The sequence below is a fragment of the Tupaia chinensis genome, unplaced genomic scaffold, assembly GCF_000334495.1.
Source record: "Tupaia chinensis unplaced genomic scaffold, TupChi_1.0 Scaffold000101_1, whole genome shotgun sequence".
NCBI classification, from domain to species: domain Eukaryota; kingdom Metazoa; phylum Chordata; class Mammalia; order Scandentia; family Tupaiidae; genus Tupaia; species Tupaia belangeri.
This window is the reverse complement of record NW_006159565.1, coordinates 2,881,891-2,908,453: the sequence shown is the minus strand read 5'-3', so window position 1 is coordinate 2,908,453 and position 26,563 is coordinate 2,881,891. Positions and strand designations below refer to the sequence as shown.

The window sequence follows — 26,563 nt, the reverse complement described above, 5'->3', positions numbered from 1 at the left end:
CTCAGGAGGGATGGCCACGCCACAATCCCTTCTCCTCCATTTTCCTCTCGGGATCTTGGGCACGTGCACACATGTGCCCGGCGTGAGTTTTAAGTCACTGGGTCCGGAATGCAAACCACAGTCAACTACGTAGGAGTCCAGCGACATAGCCATTATGCTAACTGCTGGTCCCTAAAGACTATTTATTAATTTTACTTGTTCATTTATTTATTTTCATTCGGCCAGAAAGAAAGAGAGAGAGTGAGAAAGTGCGAAAGCAAGCCACCAGGTCAGGGACTCGAACCATGGTCAGCCATGTGGGAGTGTTCAGTGCCTTAACCACCATGCCACCTGCTGGTCCCGATACTGGATACATAATTAAATAAATGTGGTTATGTTATACATCATTTTAATGTGCATTTCTTGTTTTACATTTTTTGCTAGTGACTTATTACTTGCTTTGCTTTTTATTTTAGACTATAGAAATGATGTTAGACAAAAAACAAATTCGAGGAATTTTCTTATTCGAGTTCAAAACAGATCACAAAGTGGGGACAAGCAGTTAGCGTAATGGCTATGTCACTGGACTCCCATGTAGTCGACCGTGGTTCGTGTCCCGGACCTGGAGGCCTAAAACTCACACTGGGCGCATGTGCGTGCGTGCCCAAGATCCCGAGAGGAGAATGGAGGAGAAGGGACTGCGGTGTGGCCATCCCCCCTGGAGGGTTATTTCTTGCTTTCTGTCTCTCTGTCTCTGTCTGGTGAGCGCACGCGCCCTATAGCAAAAACCCCCCCCAAAAAAAAAAAAAAAAGAATCACAAAGCAATGGAGACAACTCGTAACATCAACCCCTCTGGCTCAGGAACCACTAATGAACAGTGCAGTGGTAGTTCAAGATGTTTTGCAAAGGAGAGAAGAGCTTAGAAGATGAGGAGTCTAATTGGCCAGTCATCAGAAGTTGACAATGACTGGGGCCAGCAGGTGGCATGGCAGTTAAGGGCTGGACTCCCACATGGCCAGTTCAAGTCCTACACCTGGTGACTTGCTTTCTCACTGCCCCCCCAACTCTGTCCCTCTCTGGTCAAATTTAAATAAATAAATAAATAAATAAATAACAAATAAATAAATAAATTTGGGACCAGCAGTTAGCGTAATGGCTATGTCACTGAACTCCCATGTAGACGACTGCGGTTCGAGTATTGGACCTGGTGGCTTAAACTCACACCAGGCGTGTGTGCGTGTGTGCCCAAAATCCCGAGAGGAGAATGGAAGAGAAGGGAATGCGGTATGGCCATCCCCCATGAGGGGTGATTTCTCACTTTCTGTCTCTCCGTCTCTCTCTGTCTTTTTGGTGAGCGCATGTGCCCTACAGCAAAAACCTCTCTAAAAATAAATAGATAGATAGATTTAAATAATTCTTAAAAAAAAAAAAAAAGTTGAGGGACCAGCAGTTGGCGTAATGCCTATGTCACTGGCCTCTCTGTCTCTCTGTCTCTCTCTGTCTGGCGAGCACACATGGTCTATAGCAAAAACCTGTCCAAAGAAAGAAAAAAAAGAAAAAAAAAGTTGACAATGACTAATTGAGAGCAATCATCAAAGCTGATCTTCTATGACTATATGAGAAGCTGCTGACGAACTCAATGTTGACAACTCTACTGTCACTTGGCATTTGAGGCAAATAGGAAAGGTGAAAAAAACTTGATAAGTGGGTATCTCATAAGCTGACTAAAATGTTTTAAAAATTATCATTTTTTTTTTGGAGAGGTTTTTTTGCTATAGGGCGCGTGCGCTCGCCAGACAGACAGAGAGAGACATAGAGACAGAAAGCGAGAAATCACCCCCCCAGGGGGGATGGTTATGTCGCAATCCCTTCTCCTCCATTCTCCTCTCAGGATCTTGGGCACGCACACACACGCGCCCGGCATGAGTTCTAAGCCACCAGGTAGGAGACACGAACCGTGGTCGACTACGTGGGAGTCCAGCAACATAGCCATTACATTAACTGCTGGTTCCCCAAAAATTGTCATTTTGAAGTGTCATCTTCTCTATTCTATCCAACAATGAACCATTTCTCAATTGGATTGTGATATGCAATGAAAAGCAGATTTTGTAAAACAACTAGCGATGACCAAGAAGTTCCAAAGCATTTCCCAAAGCCAAGACTGTACCAAAAACAGGGTTATGGTCACTGTTTGGTGGGGTCTGATCCACTACAGCTTTCTGAATCCTAGTGAAACCATCACATCTTGAAAGTAAGCTCAGCCAATGAGATGCACTGAAACTGCAATGTCTACAGCCGGCTTTGGTCAACAGAAAGGGCCCCCAATCCTTCTCCACAATGTCCAACTGCACTTTGCACAACCAACGTGTCAAAGATTGAACAAAGTGGGCTATGAAATTTTGCCACATCCATCATATTCACCTGACCTCTCACCAACCAACTACCACTTCTCAAGCAGGTTGCCAATTTTTGCAGGGAAAAATTCCACAACCAGCAGGATACAGAAGATGTTTCCCAAGAGTTCGTCAAATCCCAAACCATGGATTTTCATGCTACAGAAATAAACTTATTTATTGTTGGCAAAAATGTGATTGTGAGGCCAGCAGGGGGCATGGTGGTTAAGGGCACTGGACTCCCACATGGCTGACCACAGTTTGAGTCCCAGACCTGGTGGTTTGCTTTCTCACTTTCCTCTCTCTCATTGTCTTTGTTCTCTCACTCTGTCCCTCTCTGATCAAATGAAATAAATAAAGCAAGGAAGCTAGCTAGCAAGCAAGCAAGCTAAATAAAATAATCTTTAAGTGTGATTTTAATAGTTCCTATTTTGAGTAATAAAGATGTGTTTGAGTCTAGTTAAAATTATTTAAAATTCATGCTCCAAAATGCAATTGTTTTTGCACCAACCTAATATTTCAAATCTTTTGTCAAGTGGAAGAATAAACAGATAAATTCTCCACCTTTGTAGTGGTACACAATCTTAACCCAAATGTATATTCTCATTTCTCAAGACGCTGTGAAGGTTTTGTTGAAGCACAGGCTACAGTAGATTTATGAGACTGAACTTATTCTCATTGGGCATGAAAAGTGGAGTTTGTAAAAACTGGGTATGGCAAGCCTCAAAAAGAATGAACCCCAAACTAGTACAGCTGTAGAGTCAGTCTTCTTGAGCCTAACCTTGCCCATTTTCTTCAGGATAGATATGGAGGAGTCAGGAATCTTCAACCACCTCCAGGAACTTCCACCCTATAAGAAAGGACCATGCTGGGACCAGTAGCTGGCAGAATGGCTATGTCGCTCGACTCCCATGTAGTCAACGGTTTGGGTTCTGGTCCTGGTGGCTTAAACTCATGCCGGGCGCATGTGTGTGCATGCCCAAGATCCTGAGAGGAGAATGGAGGGGAAAGGACTGCGGCATGGCCATCAACCCTGGGGGGTGATTTCTCGCTTTCTGTCTCTCTCTGTCTTTCTGGCAAGTACACGCACCCTATAGCAAAAACCTCTCCAAAAAAAAGAAAGGACCATGCACTGGCCACTTGCCCAACGAACCATCAGTTATGCCTATGATGTAGATTAACACATTCTCTAAGAATAACCAGCTTCTTTTCTTCCTTCTTCCAAATACCTTAAGACTAGGTTGAAGTACTCCTTTAAGTTAGGAGACAAAGCTCTCCAACCCCTACATGGAGGCTGCTGCTCTGGCCTAGTGTTGGACTTCAGGGGCAGCCCTGAACAAAGCCAAGTCGGACATCATAGAGATGCGAGGAGGAAACTGGCAGGTGCGCAGGATGCCAAGAGAACTCGTCCTCCTTTTCTAGGTCTCAACAACAAACACAAGAGCAGTTTATCAGAGACCATCACATGAAAACACAAAATCACACACTAGATTGAAAAAAAAAAATGCATATTTCCAAATCACTGAAGGAATTGCTTTGGATAATGATTCTCTTCCTGCGCTGTAATAATTTATTCAAGCTTTCCTTCACAAGTAGAACAATCTATCATTTCTGTCATGATACTCAGAAGAAAGACATCATTATCTGATACTCTTTAGGTGCCTGACACTGCCTATGCTTGGTATCCGCTGAGTTCCAGCTGGATAAAGGACATAAAAACAGACAGCTGGAAAGTTATTTCTAAAATGTACAGGTTCCGTTATTTAATGTTTTAAACCCAAGTAGAAATCTTGACAGGGTAATATGTATCACTACAAAGATGCACCCAACCAGAGGTAGGGTCTGAAAAAGAGTGACCCTGGCAGTGAACTCCGTGAAGTAATCATCTCAAAATATTTCCCCCACCCCAACACTCCCAGGGATTCCAGGTTCTTAATAGCAATTTTACATGAACAGGGAGGACTGGCTCAAAATGTAGAGTACACAAAGAGAGAGACCAAACCAGACCCCTTTAGCTTACTGAAAAGTAGGTTGAGAAAAGCTCTGCCGTACTCGAAAAAGCAACTCGAGTATGGTCGTCTTTCCCAATGCAACAGCACAACAACTTGATTCTGGTTTCCCACACGCTGGTAGCTGCTGTCTTGAGGCCATTAAATAACTGGCTTGAATCATGACTATCCAGGTGACTGGGACCAGCAGAGGAGTATGGAGCCATTTTCCCCCCCAGTGGGTCAAAGACAATAATAATGGTAACCACAGTGGCGGCGATGATGATCCAACTGCAAAACAGAGAGGAAAAGGCTGGATGACTGTGGGCCCCACCTCCAGCTGCACGGATGAAGACTCCTCCTTCAAACTCAGCTTCTATGTCTCTACAGTTAAGATTCCAGAGACCTGGGGAGAGGTGGAGCTCTCCGAACTTGGCTAAGGTGAGCAACTCGTTTCTCCTAGACAGTTCCTTCATGAACTCATAATTAACCCAGGCCCCACAAGGATTAGAGCTCTAAAGTAAAGACCACAAAAGAAACATGGAGCTGCTTAGTGGGCAGGTTGAAGCGTGGCCACAGAAGCAGCTAGAGTTTATTCTCCCCAGTCCCTGCCCATGAGCCAGGCCCTTATTCCTCAGTGTTTCGAGGGTCTTCATGATAAAAACCAAAGGATTTCTGTAATGAAGGATACTTTCATTAATATAGTTAAACATTTATTTCTAGACTACCATGGTGTGCCAGGGGCTTGGGTTCATGAATACAGATACTGCTGGGAAGATGTACCGCTGGGACGAGACCTTTCTGGGAGGGAACCCTCCTGCTCCAGAGCTGTGTGACTCAAGAAGGGTGGCCAACAGCTCAAGCCTTATGTTTCCTACTTTGTAACTCAAGGGGATAGAAATGGATCATCTCTAAGATTACTTGCCTAGAAAATGTGAAAGCCTTATCATTCTGCATTATTATTCTCTGCTGTAACTCCTGCCACCATAACTCTTCTCACCCTACCTTTAGCTCTTGCTCTTGTTTTAGTCTCTGGTTTACTTCCTTCTTATAAGGGAAGGGAGATCATGCAAAGAACCAGTAAGAAAGAAAACTACATCAGTCAATGCATAATAAAAGATGAATTATTCCTCATGTATAAACAGGTGTTTCTAAATTTTCATGATTTACTCAGAAAGGTCCAACTTTGTAACTATTTTAGGCAGTTCACATAATGGGGTGCTCGCTAATGATTTACTCAGAAAGGGCTTGTTTATCTGGATCTCAAATGCGTTTGAGAAAAGAAAAAAACTAAAAGACAAGGTGAAGAACCTCACCTGACAACAACGGTTGCGATGATGCCATTCACAACTGTTTTGTCACACTGAACATCGTCTGATATCCAGGCAGCCCCCAGAGAAGCCCAGACCATCTCTGGCAGAAACAGTGCTAGGCGTACGTAAAGTAGCTTAGACATAGACTTGCGTGGTCCAGGGTTACAGATGGTTCCTGAAATACAGAAAACATTCATACTGCTCACTTGCTTCCTCTGAGATAAACATGGCTAACAGTGTGCATTGCACCACATGCATACCCACCATCTGACCTTTCCACACTTAACTGGTGATCAGCACCTAAGTTTGAGAGCAAGTGACAAAGTGAGGAAAGAAAGACATGACAAAAGGTCTCAGATTCATTTCTTAGATTTACCAGGGATTAGAAATGTTTCTGCGCAACACAAGGGTGAACATATAATTATTGCCCAGATTGGGATACTTTGGAGAACACAAGAGGGTGCCACTGGGGCCAGCAGGTGGCGTAGTGGTTAAGGTGCTGGATTTCCACATGACCTACCACAGTTCGAGTCTCAGACCCAATGGCTTGCTTTCTCACTTTCCCTTTCAGTCTGTCTCTCTTTGGCCAAATTAAAGAATAATGATGATAAAAAAGTCAATAAAATAATTCTTTTTTTTTTTTAGTAAAATAATTCTATTTTAAAAAGAGGGTGCTCTAAATAATTATGCCAGGACAAGAGGCATAAGACAGAACTAACCCAGTACAGTTCTAGCCAGCCTGGAAAGATCGACCACATCATTTTAGATACCATCCTGAACACTTCATGCCCTAAATTATTCTTTAATCCTCACGATGACTGTGGGTTAGTCATTATTCTATTTTACAAACAAGGAAACCAAGGTTAAGGGAACTTACAAGCTATTTTTTCTCTTGTTTTTCCTGTCAGAGGGCACATACCTTCACCAGAGAGGGAGGAGGATGGAGACAGAGAGAGAGAGAGAGAAAATGACCCCAATAGGTGTGGTCATGCTGTAATCCCTTTTGCTCGATTTCTCCATTGTGCCAAGATTCTGGATACACACACCCACGTACCAGATATGCTTTTCAAAACTGCTGGGGCTGGGACCTGAACGGAGGTTAGTCATGTTGGATCCAGTTCCCTTAACCACTAAGCTATAGGCTGGCCTCTTTAATAGCTACTTTCTTTTTCTTTTAAAAAATTTGCTAGATGGTATGTGTGCTCACTAGAGAGAGAAAGAGACAAAAAGAGAGAAAGAGAGAGTGAGGGAACACCCCCCCCATAGGGGATGGTCACACCACAATCCTTTCTCCTTTATCTTTCCATTCAGGATTTTGGGCATGCACACACATGCACATGTGCCCAGCATATTTCTCAAGTCGCTGTGTTTAGACTTGGCTAGTTGTGAACTTTTGATCCTTCAACCTCAGCCTCCCAAGTAGCTGGGAGTTTGAGTCTCCACTCAGTTGGTTTCACGACAGATGTATGCGTGCATGTTCCCAGAATCCTGACTAGGACTGGAGGAAAAAGATTGTGGTAAGACCAAGCCTGGAGGGTGGGATAGTGCCTTTTCTCTCTAGTCTTCCCTCCCCCTTCCCTCTCCCCCATTCCTTCTCTCTCCCTCTCCTAGGCTATGCACAAGTTGAAAACAAAACAAAACGGGATCAGCAGTTAGCTTAATGGCTATGTCACTGGACTCCCACGTAGTCAACCACAGTTTGCATTCCGGACCTGGTGGCTTAAAACTCACACCGAGCGCGTGTGCATGCGTGCCCAAGATCCCGAGAGGAGAATGGAGGAGAGGGGACTGCGGCATGGCCATCCCCCCTGGGGGGTTATTTTTCGCTTTCTGTCTCTCTGTCTCTGTCTGTCTGGCAAGCGCAAGTGCTCTATAGCAAAAACCTCTCCAAAACAAACAAACAAACAAAACAAAACAAAAACTAAGAGTTAAAGAATGATTTTGAGGGCTGGCAGGTGGCAGGTTAAGGGTACTGGATTCCCACATGGCCGACAGCAGTTTGAGTTTTGGACCTGGTGATTTACCTTCCCTCTCTCTCTCTCGCTCTGTCCCTCTCTGGTCAAATTAAAATGAGTAAGTAAAGTTAAATAAAAGATGATTCTTAAGAAAAAAAGAATGAATTGGTATAGAAATGCTTTTAAATTCCCAAAACTACCTTATATTAGAATTATAGTCACATTTTAAAATATTTTTAAAGAATTATTTATTTATTCCTTCATTTATTTTAGTTAGACCAGAGAGAGACATAGAGAAACAGAGAGAAACAGAGAGAGAGAGAGAGAGAGAAAGTGAGAAAGCAAGCCAGGTCTGAGACTTGAACCGTGGTCAGCCATATGTGAGTGTTTAATGCCTTAACCACCACACCACCTTCTGGCCCCATGTTTTAAAATATTAAACACTACTGGTCCTCATTTGGGGCAGGATGATCAAGGGTTTTTTTTTTTAAATAGTTTTTCTATAGAGCACATACATTTATTGGACGGGGAGACAAGACAGAGAGACAAACTGAGAAATCACCCTCCAGGGGATGGCCGTTCCACAGTTCCTTCTCCTTCACTCTCTTCTTGGGATTTTGGGTCAGCACACATATCTGTCCAATGTGATTTCCAAGCTACAGGGTCTGGGACTTGAACCAAGAAGTCAGCCATTTGGGATCCAGCTGCCTTAATTACCATATCACTGGCTGGCCCCAAAGACAAAGGTTTTCTTCAAAAGAATTATTTTATTTAACTTTATTTACTTATTTATGTATTTTTATTTGACCAGAGAAGGACAGAGCAAGAGAGAGAGAGAATGAGAAAACAAGCTGCCAGGTCCGGGACTCGAACCATGGTTGGCCACGGGGGAGTCCAGAGTCCTTAATCACCACACCACCTGCCAGCCCCAAAGACAAAGTTTTTTAAAAGGTAAAATTTTGGGACCAGCAGATGGCGTAATGGTTATGTCACTGGATTCCCGCATGGCAGACTACAGTTTGAGTTCTGGATTGGAGGCTTGAAACTCACACCAAGCATGTGTGTATATGCATGTACGAGCCCAAAATCTCGAAAGGAGAATGAAAGAGAAGGGATTGCTGTGTGGTCAACCCCCCAGGGGGTGATTTCTCACTTTCTGTCTCTCTCTGTCTCTCCAGCAAGTACATATATCCTATAGAAAAAAAATCTCTATCGGTACCAGCAGTTGGTGTAATGGCTATGTCCCATGTAGTTGACCATGGTTCGATTCCTGGACCCAGTGGCCATAAGGGTCTCAGGAATAGCCTGACCAGGCTATGGCTCTACCTCCCTATCCTTCCCACAGCTGCCCTCTGCATGTTAGCTTACCTTTGCTCTGAGTGGAGATACAGCAACATCCAGGAGCAAAAAGGAGCTTCTGGATTCTTAGAGAAAACTCCATAGACCTTCCCAGATGACTTTCCCTGACTTTCATTGGGCCCATCAGGTCACAAGTCTACTCCTGAACCAATCACAAACGTGTGAGGGTCTTTCCTGAACTAGGCCTAGGGCCAGATTCTCGGATGCAAACTTCTTAAGTGAGGGATGGAGAGACATACTGAATACAACTAGGTTCTGTTTGGAAGAGGTTATGGAATAGGCAACTATCAAGCCTCGGTACAACCTGAAGATAATGTATGTGTGTGACAGTGTAGGCACCAAGGGATCCTCTAGGAGTGACAATGAGCATCCAACACAGGAGTGCAAGTGTGCCCTGAAACCACAAAAAATATCTGAAGAAAAACAAATCTTCTCAGGGAAAAATTCACACTAACTGCTTGTAATCTGAACCTCTTATGGTAATAAACTCAATGGTCTGACCAGAATGTGATAGGAACAAAACATGGCAAATAAATGAAGTAATGCTATATGCAAAAGGACACCAGTCTAAATACTTTACCTTTCAGAAATTCTGCCTCTAGAAGTCTCTCAGTGCTAACGCCACACTGTACACATGAAGTCTCTTTCTCTTCTCAGCATCTAGCACTAGTGACAATTCATATTTGGGGGCTGACAGAGACCACAGAACTGGGACCTTCTTCAATCCAGACCCTGTTCATCCATGGTTTAGAAGTATACTAAAATACCTAGGGATCTATTTTCTATATATTACTATAGTAGGTGGGCACATGCCAGACTTGCAGGTCATCTGAAACCCTAAGGTCCTTTTCTTCAAAAAACACTTTGCTACTAATGCTTCTCACCTCCTGTTTCTTCCATGAGCTAACACCTTTTACATTTCATTCCATGATTCCAGACTGTAAAGATCTTCATTCTGTCACTCAACATAATAGCTATTGCCTACCAGTTTATTCTCATCACCTACAATCTGATAAGCATGCCTCCTACATTCCAATACAAGAAGTGATAAAATACCAAAATGATAGGTGGTGACATGCCATAGAGCCCTAACTCCGCCTGATGCATTTTTATTGACTAATGTATTCTTTTCATTAGTCATCAGAGTGCTCAGCTCATTCCTTGAACCAGAGCAACCAAATAAAGATGGTTTCCAATATTTTCAGTCTCAGAAAAGTGACTGCAGAGAGGCCAGCACATGCCATGGTGATTATAGTGCTGGATTCCCACATGGCCGACAGCAGTTTGAGTCCCAGATCTGGTGGCCTGCTTTCTCACTTTCTCTGTCTCTCTCTCTCTCTCCTCTCTCTATCTTGTGAACATGTATCATGTAGCAAATTAAAAAATAATGATAAATAAAATAGTTATAGAAAAAAAGAAAAGTGATTGCAGATAACAGTAACATGTAGGACAAAATTATCATTAAGAATAGGTGTAAGGGGGCCAGCAGGTGGCATGGTGGTTAAAGGTGCTAGATGGGTGCTGATGATAACCTCAGGTGGGTAGGTTCCCTAGAGCCGTGAGAGAGCCTGGTAAAGTGTTAGAGAGATTCCCCCAATGTGGGGGCGATATAACTGGAGGCTAATCTGGTTCAGTTAAAAGTGGCCATTTAAAATATTAATAGGTGAAAGGGGGGCTGGCAGGTGGCATGGTGGTTAAGGGCACTGGAATCCCACATGGCCAACTGTGGTTTTACTCCCAGATCTGGTGGCTTGTTTTCTCACTTTCCCCCTTTCTCTTTCTCTCTCACTCTGTCCCTCTCTGGTCAAATTAAAATAGGTAAGTAAATAAAGTTAAATAAAATAATTCTTTTTTTTTTTTTTTAAATAAGAATAGTTCAAAGGGCTGACGGGTGGCAGAGTGGTTGATAATAATAAATAAAATTAAATAATTTTTAAAAAAAGATGTAACTTGAGACCAGCAAATAGTATGGTGGTTAAATTGCTGAATCCCACACAGCCAACTCCATGGTTCCAAGGTGGCTTGAAAAACATGGTGGGTGTGTGTGTGTGCAAACTCAGCATCCCAAGAAAAAGATGGAGGGGCCAGCAGGTAGAGTGGTGGTTGAGACGTTGGACTCCGACATGACTAACCGCCGTTTGAGTCCCAGACTCGGTGGCCTTTCTCACTTTCCCTCTTTCTAGTGAGTTAAATATAATAATCACCATAAATAAAATTAAATAAAATAATGCTTTAAAAAAGATTAAAAATACACTTATTTTATTTAGCTTTATTTATACATTTATTTATTTAGTTAGTTAGTTAGTTTAATTTGACCAGAGAGGGGCAGTGACAGGAAGAGATATGGAAAGTGAGAAAGCAAGCTGCCAGGTCTGGGACTAGAACCATGGTTGGCCGTGTGAGAGTCCGGAGCCCCAATAAATAATTCTTTAAAAACAAAAAAATTGAGAAGAATTAAGAAGAGACTGGCATGGCCATCCCCCCTGGGAGGTGATTTTCTCACTTTCCTTCTCTTTCTGTCTCTCTCTCTCTCTCGGGCAAGCACACATGCTTGATGGGAAAAAATCTAAAAAAAAAAAAAAAAAAAAAAAGCCTAACAAATTATTCAGGGAAAAAATCTAAAAAAAAAAAAAAAAAAAAAAAAAAAAGTGTAAGTCTTACAACTTATTAATAAAATATAAATTATAAATAATTTAGTTTAAAATTTGGCAAAGGACCTGAATAGCCATTTCTTCGAAAATGATATACAAATGGCTAATAAGGATGTGAAAGGATAGTCAACATCATGAGCCATCAAGGAAATGCAAATCAAAACAATGATGAGCTGCCAAGTCATACGCACTGGGAAGGCTCTAAACAAAAAGTCAGATAATAGCATTGGTTAGTGTGTTGAGAAACTGGAACCCTCATACACTGCTTTGTAGAACTATAATACAGTGCCACTGCTAGGAAAAGACTTGCATTCTTCAAAAGGTTAAACAGAGAGTTAACATACGACCCAGCAATTCCACTCCTGGGTATATGCCCCAAAGAAATAAAACATGTATCTATACGAAAACTCATATGCAAATGTTCATAGCATTTTTCGTAATAGCTAAAGATAGAAACAGTCCAAATGTCCACCAACTGACAAATTAATAAGTAAATGCAATTCAATGTAGTATTATTTAACCATAAAAGAAATGAAGTACTTATACGTGTACATGATGAACTTTGAAAACATTATGCTATGTTTAAAAAGCCAGACCAAAAGACTACACAGGGAATAATAATTTGATTTACATCATGTGGAGAATGTGTAGAGACAGAAAGCAGATTAGTGAAAAGCCAGCAGGTGTTGTGGTGGTTAATGCACTGGACTCCCAAATGACTGACTACAGGTTGAGTCCCAGACCTGACAGCTTGCTTTCTCGCCTTCTTTCTCCCCTCCTCTCTCTCCACCTTTCTCTGTCTCTCTCTGGTGAATACACGTGTCCTATAAAAAATTGAAATAATAATAATAAATAAAATTAAATAAGTCTTAAAAAAGTAAGAAAGCAGATTAGTGGATGCCTAGGGACAGAGGATTTGAGAAAACATAAGAAGTAAATGCTAATGCTTACCAGATTTCTTTTTTTTTTTTTTGGAGAGATTTTCACTGTAGGGCGCGTGCGCTCGCCAGACAGACAGAGAGAGACATAGAGACAGAAAGCGAGAAATCACCCCCCAGGGGGGATGGTCACGCCGCAATCCCTTCTCCTCCATTCTCCTCTCGGGATCTTGGGCACGCATGCACACGCGCCCGGCGTGAGTTTTAAGCCACCGGGTCCGGGAAACGAACCGCGGTTGACTACGTGGGAATCCAGCGACATAGCCATTACGCTAACTGCTGGTTCCCACCAGATTTCTTTTGTGAGTAATGAAAATGTTCTAAAATTAATTGTGTTGGGGGTTGCACAATTCTGTGACTATACTAAAAACCACTGAATTGTATGCTTTAAATGGGTGGACTATTGGGTTGTCAGAAAAGTCATGACTCTTTAAAAGCATCATGACTTTTCCGGCAACCCAGTATATACTGTGAAAATTTTATCTTAATAAAGCTGTTCCAATTTTTTTTTTCTTTTTTGAGAGAGAGATTTTTGCTATAGGGTATGTGTGCTCACTAGAGAGACAGAAAGCAAGAAATCACCCTCAAGGGGATGGCCACATCACAATCCTTTCTCTTCCAGTCTCCTCTCAGGATCTTGGGCATACATGCACAAGCGCCCAGCATGAGTTCTAAGTTGCCAGATCCGGGACTCGAACTGCAGTCGATTACACGGAAGTCTAGCAACGTAACCATTATGCCATCCACTGGTTCCAAAGCTATTGTGATTTTTATAAAAATAGGAGAAAGCTACTCTTTACCTTTCATGCTGACACATATAATGGCTGACACGTTACATATAACAACTGCCAGGAGAACAATAAGAACGATCAAGTAACTGCTGAGCAGGACTCCACCAGCACAGTCCAGCTTCCCTCTGTGCATGAGATACAAAGTCAGAATGCCAATCCACCTGTTAAGAAACAAGAAGGACCAGAAATGAAATCCAGGAGCTGCCTTATATAACATGATATAAAGAAATAAAAGGAGTTCATATTTTCCAGAACAAGGCAAGATTCAATCTTGGGATATAATCTTCAACAGTAAAAAATCTACTAAGGAATAATAAACTCAAGAGTGTGACTTTCTTTTTTATGAGTTGTAAGCTTTCCATTTTTATATCCTTGTTCTTATTTTTAGGCCTGCTATAATCCATGAGAGGCATTTAAAGCCATAGCAAACAAGGATAATGTGAGTCCCTGGAAAACAGTCCCATCATGACTTAAAAATGCACAACTAGTAAACTAACAAACTATATGCTTGCTAAATTACTTCTGTGGATTGACCAGCACACATTGTAATCTGCTGTGTGTAATACAAAATCAACAGGGTGGGGAATAAGCAATACAAAGACGAAGTTCCATGATGAACACAGAACTCGCAAGGTGCAAGATTGTGGCCTCACAACTACATTTTTGTAATTCACTGCACAACAATGAAAGCTATCACTGAGCCATGTGAAATAGCAGTGACCCAACCCTAGAGGTATTTCAGCAGAAGCCAGATCACCACTTGGAAAGAAAGCCCTATTAAGGACTCAAGCCCAGAAATGAAATTGGACTAGATAACTTTTTAAGTTTTGGTCAATTTTGTGATATTAGGGCTGTCCAGAAATTTTAACAGTGGCAAAATGATCTCAGAAATATCTGGCCCTCACAACTATAAAATTCCTGCGAAGCACTCATGTCATGTTTTAACATTCATTTCCCCTCAAGATGTACTTTTTCATAACAATATTATTCCTTGCCCATACCCTCTGGAAACAGACTTAATGCACCAACGCCACTTCCCACTGACTCAACCCTCTGAAGTCAACAATGTATATCGAGCCCATCTGCTTATGAAATTTAGCCGCAACCAGCTCAAGAATAGCACTGGAGGGTATTTTTGCCTAGCGTTCATTTTGCAGATGCAGGATGCTTTGCTGATGAAGCAAGCCTCAGGGCCATGGCTTCTAGTCGGCAATGACGTTCTCGCGGTTCCCAATAGCGCTGCACAAGAAGGGATGCTAGAGCCCTAAAGCGGGGACGTCCGGGACCCCCTGTGTAACTCCGGGCACAGCCTGCCCTCTCTGGGCCTGTTTGCCTTCTGTAAATTGGGGACAGCAACAGCACCCACCACCTCGGACGGTAGTAAGCACTAAATAAGAGAATGCACGGCTGGGCCCGCGGCAGCGCTCAGTACAGCGGCGACTTTTATCACTCTTTCAAGAGGACAGCTCGCGGTCCCAGCCCGCTCCCTCCTCGACGCGGTCCAGCAGCCCGCAGGGCGACCGTCCTTACCATAGCACTCGCAGGAACAGCTCGAATAACCCGGGGAAGACCAAGTCGTCGCTGGCAATGGCCCAGCGCCGGCCAAAGAGCACCATCCCGGGCATGGTGAAGGCCCTGCCACCGGTCCTCAGGCCAGTCCCCGCGCGCCGGTTGCCAATTGCTGCCCGGTGCTCTCCGGTCTCTGCCAAACCAACCGCGGCCCAGGACAGGGACGCGCGAGAGCCGGTCCTTGCGCATGCTCACACTAAGGCCGAGACCCGCGCACGCGCACTTAGTCCCACGCAGCCGCCGTCGCCGCCGCCGCCCTCTGCGCCTGCGCAGATACACTGACTCTGGAGTCCTGGGCTGGCTTTATGCAGGTTCCAGATCTGTGAAATAGGTTCTGGCAACTCATTTTTCCATTTTTAGGTGAAGGTTGTTCAGACCCTAAGGGTTTACTAGCCTAGAGACCAATGGCTGTTAATGGCGAGTCGTGAGACTTCCAAGCATGTGCCCATGTTGCCGCCTCGGTGTTCCCGCTGTAGCTATAACGAGCCCCAAGGTAGGACCTCAGTCAGAGGTTTCGCCTGGCACCTGGAGCTAGAGTCTGACCACTTCTCAGCATCTCCATCGCCCCCATCTTGATGTGAGCCACTTTCATTTCTTGCATCCTCACTGCTCTTCCTCGTTCTGCCCTGCCCCTGCTACACCTGCACACTGGACGGTCGACTAGGCACATCCTTCCCCTAGGACCTCCCAAAGCTGCACTTTGGGCACGAAATACGCTCCACCCCCTCTCAGAGGCCTATCCCGGGTAGTCACGCATGAAAAGTTTGTAATCGCATGTTTATCTGTCTGTGTTAGGATTACTACTAGCTCTCTTCATCACGCAACACCTGCCGCCTGGTCTGCTCCGTGGCGCGGAAATGCTTCAAGCTCTTTCTCATCCCAGGGCTTTCACTTTGCCTGTTTCTTCACCAGGGGTGTACCTCCTGCAGGTATTTCTGTTCCTTGGTTCTATCAACATCAGTGCAAGTGTCGCTGCCTCTAAGAGGCCCTCCCCAGACACGATGTAAAACAGCACAGCCATCAATTTCTACTCCTTACCTTACTTTAGTATTCTTCATTGCACTTAATCACTCTTTGACTTACGTTCATTATTCTTAGCCCCTCCCTTAGAGTGTAAGTTTCATGAATGTAGGCACCTTACCAATCTTGTTCACAGCTGTGTATGCAATAGAACACATTATCGGCATATATTTAATACTTGATGAATGAATAACCTCATTAAACAAATGTCAAGAGTAGGTGGAGGCACTAAGAGGCTGGGGTTGAGTGGAAGTTAGGGGCTGTACGCCATGCTGTGTCAGTTTGGTGGGTGGCAAGTGTGGAGACTGAGTAGGTAGGGTCAACTAGAAGGGTGCTCCACACCTACATGACTAACCTCAAGTAAAAAACCTAGACACCAAGGCTCCTGCGAACTTACCTGGTTGGCAGTACTTCGTGCATGTTGTCACATATTGCTGATGGGAGAAATGTTTAAGACTCCACTGTGCAGACAGTTGGAAGCTTGTACCTGGTCCCTCCTGGACTTTGCTCTCTATACTTTTTGCTTTTACGGATTTTTTAAAAGGAATTATTTTTATTTACTTATTTATTTAAATTTGACTAGAGAGGAATAGAGAGAGAGAGAGAGAGGGAAAGTGAGAAAGCAAGCCTCCAGGTCTGTGACTTGAACCACAGTCAGCTATGTGGGAATCCAGTGCTCTTAACTACACCACCTGGCTTTGTTGTTGTTTTTATACTTTTGCTATAGGGCTCGTGCACTCTCCAGAGAGAGACAGACAGACAGAAAGCAAGAAATCACCCACTGGAGGATTGCTATACCACAGTCCCTTCTCCTCCATTCTCTACTCAGGATCTTGGGCACGCATGCACACGCGCCAGTGTGAATTTTAAGCCACTGGGTTCAGGACGCGAATCACACTCAACTACATAGTAGTCTAGCGAAGTAGCCATTACGGAAATGCCATCTGCTGGCCCCTCCTTTTGCTGATTTTATCTATATTCTTTCATTGTAAAAAACTGCAGCCTTTGGGGCTGGCAGGTGGCATGGTGGTTGGGGGTGCTGGACTCCCATGTGACTGACCATAGTTCAAGTCCCGGACCTGGCGGCCTGCCTTCTCACTTTCCCTCTCTCTATCCCTCTCACACTCTGTCCCTCTCTGGTCAAATTTAAATAAATAAATAAATAAAGTTAAATAAAACAATTCTTTTTTTCCCTAAACTTTATTTATTTAAATTTGATGAGAGAGAGTGAGAGAGAGAGAGAGAGGGGAAGCAAGCTGCCAGGTCTGGGACTCAAACCATGGTCAGCCATGTGGGAATCCCAGCGCCTTAGCCAGCATGCCAACTGCTGGCCCCAAATAAAATAATTCTTTTTAAAAAAAATTGCAGCCGTAACTGCTTTTATTTTTTTTAAAAAAAGAATTATTTTATCATTATTATTCACATGAGTTTTTGCCAGAGAAAGTCAGGCAGAGAGAGAGAGGATGAAGGAGCAAGCTGCCAGGTCCGGGATTCAAACCATGGTCAGCCATGTGGGAATCTCAGCGCCTTAGCCAGCATGCCAACTGCTGGCCCCAAGTATAACAAGTTTTCTGAGTGCTTACATAAATCACTGAACTAGAGGGTGGTTTGGAAAATCCCCAGAACATCCTTTATATCAGTAAAGGTCTAATAAGTGTACATATATTTATATACTTACTAGTTTTTTATTTTTTTGGTGTTTCTTTTTGGAGAGGTTTTTGCTATAGGGTACGTGTGTTCACCAGAAAGACAAAAGGAGAAATCACCCCCCCCCAGGGAGGATGGCCACACCGCAATCCCTTCTCCTTCATTCTCCTCTTAGGATCTTAGGCATGCATGCACCCGTGCCCTGCGTGAGATTGAGTCACCAGGTCCAGGACTGGAGCCACAGTGGACTACATGGGAGTCTAGCGACATAGTCATTATGCCAACTGCTGATCCCAAGGTTCTGTATTTTCATTCTGTTTTGGTAAGAGTCAAGGTAAAATGGTCTTTGCACAATACTGCCACTGCTTAAGTACCCAAGGCAAAACTAGGATAGAGATCTGGGGTATTACTTTAGTACTGTAAAAAGTATCCTCATCAAGCTTGGTACAAAAAACAGGAAGGGAATGGGGGTCGCCAAGGTGATTACAGAACATGTACCAAGCTCTGCGCTGAGCTGTACCGACAGTGGCCCACTCAAAGGTCACAGAAATTCTGCAGCAGCAGTCTCTCCATGTAACTGAAGGGGTCGCAAGGCTCATATTAACTCATGGCCAGGGAGCTACAAGTGCAAGAACCAGGACTCAACCTAAGTTTGAGCATAGAACTTGTGCGTTCTTAGGGTTCCCACAGATCACTATCATCTCCAATGAAAACTGTTCCTGGAATAGCCCTTAGTGCAGTGGTTAAGTGCCGAGTAGCCCGATTCCACATGGCTGACAGTGATCCAAATTGTCCCAGGGGCTAGGAAAATATGCTAGATGCGTGTAAATGTACATGTACACAGTGCCCAGGATCCTGATGGGATGGAAAAACAGAGGAAAAAGGGACTGCAGCATAACTGGGCCCCATTAGGGGGTACCTTCTCTCTCTCATGTATGCACCCTATGGAATGAAAACACAGAAACTATTGTTCTACCCACACCTGCCAGTGTGAGGAGGCAGAAAACTTTACTCTGATTGAATGGGACAAAGAACGGATTGGTGTCTGTAACAGCCTATGACTTTTTTTTTTTTTAAGGAATTATTTTATATTATTATTTAATTTGGCCAGAGGGAGGTAAAGTGAGAAAACAAGCTGCCTAGTACAGAACTCAAACCGCCGTCAGTCGTGTGGGAGTCTAGTGCCTTACTACCACACCACCTGCTGGCCCCAGCTAGCAGCTTTTCTTCCTTTTTTTTTTAAAGAATTATTTACTTTTATGTATTTATTCATTTATTTTCATTTGACCAGAGAGAGACACGGAAGGGGTGAGAGAGAGAGAGAGAAAGAGCTGAAGTGAGAAAGCAAGCCACCAGGTCCAGGACTTGAACCATGGTTGGCCATGTGGGAGTGTAGTGTCTTTACCATACTCTGCTGGCCCACCAGCAGCTTTTCATACAAGTATCACTTACTGGGCAAATTTAATAACTTGGCTTTATTTATATTTATGCTTGTTGTTTTTTTAAGTTTTGCTATAGGGTATGTGTGGTCGCCAGAAACAGAGAGGGAAAATGAGAAATCACTCCAGGGTGGATGGCCACACAGCAATCCTTTCTTGGGACTCTAGGCATACAAGCACATGTGCTCAGTGTGATTTTCAAGCCACTGGATCTGGGACTCGATTCAGTTAGCCATGTGGGATCCAGCCACCTTAACCTCCAAACCACCTGCTCGCCCCATGCTTACATTTTAAAAAATTTACACAGAAGAAAGCACTTCAATAAAAAGCATTAATTACCTGGTAACTTTTATTCAGGAAATGAAAGTAACTATGAAACAGTGCTTCAAAAGGCGCATCACGCAAGGCCTTTGTTTCAGTGCATGTGCAAAGATACTGCCCAGTCCTGCACTCCAATGGCACCCTATTTATTAAGATGTCATGCTTGGCCACAAAATAATGGTAACATTTTAGCAAATTTTATTTTTCCTTAGATAGAATGACTACAAAAGGCATTAATATGCTGAGGTTCCAGATCCTTGTTTTGTGCAGTGTGCTCTCCAATGAATACTCCAGCGAATATCTGATTTCCGTGCACAAGGACAGGTGTGAGCCTACCCCCAATCTGGGCAGCCAGCAGTCTGCTTTGATTTACTACCACTGATTTCCCACCTTTCCTCCCAACTCCTAGAATCTTCCAAGGAGGATGAAAACAGACCACAGAGACTAAAACAAGACTAGGATGCTGAAAAGAAAGATTTTCAGATACACAAAAGCAAAAACATAAGGCAAGTGGGAAAAAGTAAAATGAGGAAGATAAGACAGGAGGCTAAATTACTATGGAGTTGTACTGCCAGTTTACAGAGATGTTAAGACGTACACTAGATAAATAAAACCCACCCAGCTTCCTTCCTCAAAATATTCTAATGCAGAAAGCAAAAATACTGCATCCTTCTTGTTGTAAGCACTGTTAGTATTCAACACTAATATTTATGGTGCATTGCAAAAAAAAATCATAAAAGTAGCAAATCAATATAATAAACCATCAGAAGGAAAAATGTTCATATTTTCATAAAATATAGACAGCTTTGTAGATTAAGTGGACTTTCAAATGTTTGCAGCCCCACAGAGCTTTGAAAAACAAAAAATGTCATCCTAATTCCAAAAGCCTAGTAATTAAAAAAAAAAAAAAAAGACAATTTAGTCTATGTTTAATAAGATGTTTATTTAGGATGGTAACACAAATCATGCAAGAGCTTCATAGGAAAAAAATAAAAGGCAAGACAAAAAGAATATAAGGAATGGTAATTGGTGCTGCCAATAAAAAACAAAAACAAAACAAAAAAAAACTATAAATCATTTTACCACCTAAAAGTGATATGAAAAACTGAATCTGAGTATGAACATGGCTGTAGTAATATTTTAGAACTGTAAATTAAAGTGATAGGTAACTACTTGTGTTTCATTCCTCAGAGGAATAGAGTCCAATATCCAAAATAATCATTAATGTCCCTCCCATCCCACACTCAGATGGTGAGCAGCCCTAAACCTCTACACACTGACTTCTTCAACACACTTAGGACTGTCTCGACTGACACTAGCAGGGGAAGGGGCAGGCACCTTTGGTGACTCTTAAATGAGACTATCTACATTCAGAATCTTAAAATTTTGGTAATGAAAACCATAAGACTTGCAAATCATCCTTACCATCCTTAAATGTAGTGTTGTGATATTCACAGAAGGATTCATCCAGTGGGAATAAATTTGAACAGATATACCGAACTGAACATAGTGTCTCAGGTCTCAAACAGATACAACTGATCTCGGAAAAAATAAATATAGTGGAATGCAAGTTTGATAGATGAAAGAATATATAATCTATCTACCAACTGTCAAGGTGTACAATTTCATTGCAGACACAAAGAATCAACAATTTCAAAGAAGTTTGCACTTATTCCTCACAAAATCTTCACTTTTGGAGCTATCCCAATTGAAGCTACACACTGAATTTATTAATACAGCATTAAGTTTTTGTGTAAAAAAATCTTTGTACAGAGTAATAAAAAAAGATAAGGCAAGATGCATTAAACAGAAACCTTCTGGTTCTTTTCCTCTGGGTTCTTACAGAGCCACTGATGACTATCTGCAACAAAAGAGTTAAGTTTCTGCTTTTCCATATCAAGCATCTTATGCCTTTGCTGTGGTAAGAATTCTGTCGGAGCACCCTGAAGGACAGATGCTGGTGATGGTCTTTGGCACTTACGCTGGCAAACTGAGCTTCTTTCCCTTGAGTACTAGAATTTTAGAGAGGAAGAGAAAAAGAAAAGGTTATTGATATTGACAAGCTTACAGTTTTCTTCTTCCCATTTCTAGCAGCTTGTTATACATAAGATTCTACATAGTAAGATACAAGTTAATAAGTAACTGTATTTAACAAAATACAAATTCAAGTGAAAGTGCCACTAAATTCATAGCAATCTTTTATCATGACTTTTACCCTAATCAAAATATATCAAAATATAATTTATGGGGAACCAGCAGTTAGCGTAATGGCTATATTGCTGGACTCCCATGTAGTCAACAACGGTTTGCGTCCCAGACCTGGTGGTTTAGAACTCACGCCAGGCGCATGTGTGTGCGTGCCCAAGATCCAGAGAGGAGAATGGAGAAGAGGTTGCGGCGTGACCATCCCCCCTGGGGGGTGATTTCTCACTTTCTGTCTCTATCTGTCTGGCGAGCGCACACACCCTACGGCAAAAACCTCTCAAAAAAAAAAAAAAATATATATATATATATAATTTATGTAGAAGGGAAATTTTGGATAGTAAAAGAGACAAAGGGCCCAGGCCATGGTGTGGTGGCTAGATCCCACCTGATCAACAGCACAGTTCAAGTCTTAGATCTGGTGGTTTGAGAAAAATGCTGGGCATGTATGCATGAAGTACCTAAAAGCCCAAATGGAGGGAAAGATGGAGAAGGGATTGTCGCACGACCATTCCCCATGGAGAGTGCTTTCTCACTTTGTCTCTCTCACTCCCCAACGAGTTCACATGTCCTCTGGCAAAAATTAAAAAAAGAAAAAGAAAAAACAAGGGACCTGTCCTGTAGGGCAGTGGTTAAATGCTGTACATTGGGAGCAGGACCCCACATGGCCAACTGCAGTCCAAGTCTTGGTCCTGGTGGCTTAAAAAACACATTGGATATGTGTGCAGGCATGATAAGAAGAAATGGAGGAAAAAGGACTATGACCTATTGGGGGGATGCTCTCTTGCTCTCTCTCATGCACATGAACAAATGTGCCCTCTAGCAATAAAAGTTATATAGCTAGCTAGCTATATAATCTAGCTAGCTAAAGGTGAGGAGAAATACCTTTATACCTACCAACTCCACCATTAGGAAATTTACTGTATAGCAGGGATTCTTAGCCTGGAATGGGTGGCTGAATCTCAGGGGCTTCTGAATCCCCTAAAACTGTATGTATAAATTTGTGTGCATATATATAAATATGCACTTTTTTTCTGACCAAGGACCTTAGCTTTCACCAGATTTTGGTTAAGTGCAATGCCCTAAATTCATGGGAATACAAAAATATACATAAGGTGTTATTGTTTTTTTTTTTAAGAATTATTATTTAATTTATTTTATTTATTATTATTATTAGAGAGGTTTTTGCTATAGGACATGTGTGTTCACCAGAAAGACAGAGAGAGACAGAAAGCGAGAAATCACCCCCTCGGGGGATGGCCATGCCACAATGCCTCCTCCTCTCAGGATCTTGGGCACCCACGCACAAGTGCCCAGCATGAGTTTAAGCCACTGGGTCCAAGATTCAAATAGAGGTTGACTACATGGGAGTCCAGTGACGCAGCAATTACACCATCTGCTGGTCACTATTATTATTATTTTTTAAATTTGCTATGGGGGCGGGGAACAGCAGGTGGTATGGTGGTTAAGGTACTGGATATTCCCACATGGCCAACAATGGTTCAAGTCCTAGACCTGGTGGCTTGCTTTCTCACTTTCCCTCTCTCTGGTCAAATTTAAATAAATGAATAAATTAATTAATTCTTAAAAAATCTTAAAAAAATTTTTTTTTGCTATCGGGCACATGTGTTCACCAGAGAGACAGAGATAGAGAGAGAGAGAAAGCGAGAAAGCAGGCCTCAGGCCCAGGACCGAACCACAATTGGAGACCACTGTGTAAGGCTAGGGCCCCATGGGAGGCCCAGGTTCAGTTCCTGGAAAAAGGCTGGTCATGGTGACACAAGCCTGTGGTCCTAGCTAACTGTAAGGCTGGAGTGAGAGGATCATGGTAAGACTGTTAAAATACCTCTTTCTCTCATTCAAAACCAAGCAAAACAATACAAAAAACTACTTTGTCCCTTTCTTCTCTCTGTCTCTCATTAAAATAAACAGATTTTCTGAAACCTACTCTGTTTCATGAGTATATCAGATGAACAGTGACAGGCAAGGGAGCAGGGCAAGCAACCTCCTAAAAGAACACGAGGCTACAGGAACAAAGCAGCAGCAGGCAGGACCTAACATACCTTTTGTAATGTACAAGTAGAAGAAGTCACAGTATAGAATGGTCTGGACTACACCAGCCACCACAGCGATGAGGTCAAAGAAACCCTCAAAGTAGAAGCGCCAAATCCAGTTGACAAGGTACAAAGCACGATAGAGGCCCAGGAAGAACAGGTAGTGGGTGGTGATGGTCTCAGCCTCCCCGGTCTTGCTGATCATAAAAAGCTGTGGAAGGATCGCCACTGATTCCAGGTAGATAGAGAAGGTCCATAAAATCTGCCAAGAGACATGGCACGCTTCAGTCAGGATCCAGAGCCCACCGTAAGTTCGTGGGAAGTACATTTTCTTTCCTATGAGACAGTATATAAAGAGTGGGGAGACTGGGAGGAAGGGGGTCTTGGTATCTTAGCCCAATACAGCAGCTTGGCATCTGCATAAATTAGAGAAACTCAAACAAAATTTAAGAGGCATGGCACACCCAAGGACAAGCCAAGTAATTAGAAAGCTTTTACCTTTGAATTTTTCATTACTTATCTCTCGAATGTCTTATTCTTCCCTGTACAATTTTTTAATGCATCTATATCTGATGTACCTCCTGGATAAATTTGTCCCACTTCAAATCTGAAGCCCAAAATACTGCTACTTAGTTCCTTCCAGTTCCGTGCTGCTGTTTTTCCTTACCAGCTGATTTCCTTTCCTTTCCTTCCTATCTAGATATTTTCATTATTTTTATTCTTTAGGCTTTTTTGGTATGGTTAAAGGGGGTAGAAATCAGAGTTGTAAATACATAGAAACTCTCAATGTGATCCTTTATTCGCACGAATGACAAAAGGAATTGTACTAGTCCTTAAGTGTTTTTAAAAATCCAGGCACTTCCAGCAACCATCCAATAGCCAAGAGCAGCAGAACAAATAAAAAAACTGCAGGATGCTAAGTGGCAGCCCTTCACTGGGGAAGGAAAAAGCATTCAGGAGCAGGTTCCCTCAATGCACACTGTTGGGGCACCATAAACCACTTTTCCTAAAGGAGAGGAGTGTAGCAGTACTACCTACTACTTAGCAGATTCACATGTACAACATAAATGCTAACATCTGTACATGAACAGGAAACAAAATATGGGCCTGAGTATGGAGAAGAGGACATTCTTTAAACACCGAGAAAGGCAGGGCTCTGCATTTGGTACCACAGACATTAAGATAACGAAACACAGTTCCAAGATGATAGTAAGCCAGGCAATAGGATACCAGCAGACCAACTACGTGAATGCTTAATTCTGTGTTATAACTTTTAAATTAAAATCCACTTTTTGGGTGATCAAAATGATAGATTGTGTTTTTTTTTTCTTCTTTATTTTTGCAGATAAAATTGTATGTATTCATCCTGTAAGACATGTTTTGAAGTATATTGACATTGTAGAATGACTAAATCTAGCTAATTAACAAATGCATTATCTCAAAGAGTTATTTTTGTGGTGAGAACACTTAACATCCACTCTTAGCATTTTTCAAGAATACAATGTAAGTCATTAGCTATAGTCACCAACACTGTACAACAGATCTCTTAAACTTATTCCTCCTAACTTAAAAAATGTTGTATTCTTTCACTGAAAATTCCCAACCAATCCTCCCTTGGGTCCTTTATTCTTCTCCACAACTTACACTGATTAGGATATTATACCAAGTTTGCCAAACTGAAAAACAATAACAAAAAGCCCCACAAAACTCCACATTACCTGTAAATAGGTCTATTTACCTGGGGAAGCAGACATGACTGCTAAATACCCTCTTAACTAACCTCCAGAGGAGAGAAATCATGATTGACTAGAAATGAGAGGCCTCCCACAGGGACCACCAGAAACTCCACTCGGAAGGTATCATGATTTCCATCGTAGGTTGCCTTAAATTTCATGTAGATCAGGTACACTGTGGCATAAGAGCAGGCAATGTAGATAAGCTAAAAACAAAAGGAAAAACACCAGGTTATCAATACCAAGATTGTTTGGCTCCCTCAGCTTTCTACATCATGCATGTATTCAGAAAGGTGAGAATTTTCCTTAGCTTTTCTTGGTATTTTAAAATTTAAACATAATAAGACGTACTTTTTTGGGGGGTGTACAGTTCTATACATAATATAGTCATAATTAGGACACGGAACAGTTCCATTACCCTATAAATTCTTCTATACTGCCCCTTTGTAGTCAAGTCTACTCCAAGCTTAACCCCTGGACAATCACTGACACCATCTTTCCTGAATTGTGCCCTTTCTAGAATCCATAAAAATGAAGTCATACAGTATGTCACCATGTGAGTCCAACTTCTTTAATTCTGCATGATCCCTGTGAGAGACAACCAAACTTGTTACATGTTAATAATTTGTTAGCTTGTATAGCTAGATAGCAATCCACTATATGGGTGCATCACAGTTTGTTTACTCACTTACCAGTTAGAGGACAGGTGGTGGTTTCCAACTTTGGGGGATGGTAGATAAAGTTACCACAAACAAGGGTGTATAAGCTTTTGTGTGAAACTGATTTTTGTTTTTTGAGTATATACCTAGGAGGGGTGGGATGTCGCTTGGTCCTATGTTAAGTTAAAATTTATAAGAAATTGTCGCTTCCTTTTGGCCGGAACTGCCATCTTCCAGTAATTAACCAAAATTACGAATACAAAGGGAAAAAGGAGAGACACCTGATATATGTTCTCTAGGCCTTTTAGAAAACATGGAGTTGTTCCTTTGGCAACATATATGGGAATCTACAAAAAAGGTGATATTGTAGACATTAAGGGAATGTTCAAAAAGGAATGTCCCACAAATGTTACCATGGCAAAACTGGAAGAGTCTACAATGTTACCCAGCATGCTGTTGGCATTGTTGTGAACAAACAAGTTAAGGGCAAGATTCTTGCCAAGAGAATCAATGTGCGTATTGAGCATATTAAACATTCTAAGAGCAGAGAT

General features: G+C 42.3%; 2 protein-coding genes across 3 annotated transcripts in view; both read right to left on the bottom strand.

The window, feature by feature from the left end:
• The window catches only part of DAGLB (diacylglycerol lipase beta), a 44,060-nt gene extending 28,927 nt beyond the window's left edge, over positions 1 to 15,133 (bottom strand). The window contains exons 1-4 of the mRNA XM_006143633.3: positions 14,899 to 15,133; positions 13,378 to 13,529; positions 5,678 to 5,849; positions 4,394 to 4,652 (exon numbers count right to left, since the gene is read on the bottom strand). Of these exons, the coding sequence (XP_006143695.1) occupies positions 4,394 to 4,652; positions 5,678 to 5,849; positions 13,378 to 13,529; positions 14,899 to 14,993 (678 nt within the window). The 5' untranslated portion in view covers positions 14,994 to 15,133. The remainder of the gene's footprint in view (positions 1 to 4,393; positions 4,653 to 5,677; positions 5,850 to 13,377; positions 13,530 to 14,898) is intronic.
• A 5,159-nt stretch (positions 15,134 to 20,292) lies between these two features.
• KDELR2 (KDEL endoplasmic reticulum protein retention receptor 2) overlaps positions 20,293 to 26,563 on the bottom strand; it is a 25,922-nt gene continuing 19,651 nt past the window's right edge. Inside the window, exons 3-5 of one of the 2 annotated variants that reach the window (XM_006143631.3) lie at positions 25,401 to 25,559; positions 23,630 to 23,882; positions 21,290 to 21,376 (exon numbers count right to left, since the gene is read on the bottom strand). In XM_006143631.3, coding sequence (XP_006143693.1) covers positions 21,342 to 21,376; positions 23,630 to 23,882; positions 25,401 to 25,559 — 447 coding nt within the window. In that variant the 3' untranslated portion in view covers positions 21,290 to 21,341. Of the gene's footprint in view, positions 21,377 to 23,629; positions 23,883 to 25,400; positions 25,560 to 26,563 lie in introns of both variants that reach the window. The other variant, XM_006143632.3, reaches the window with a different exon arrangement.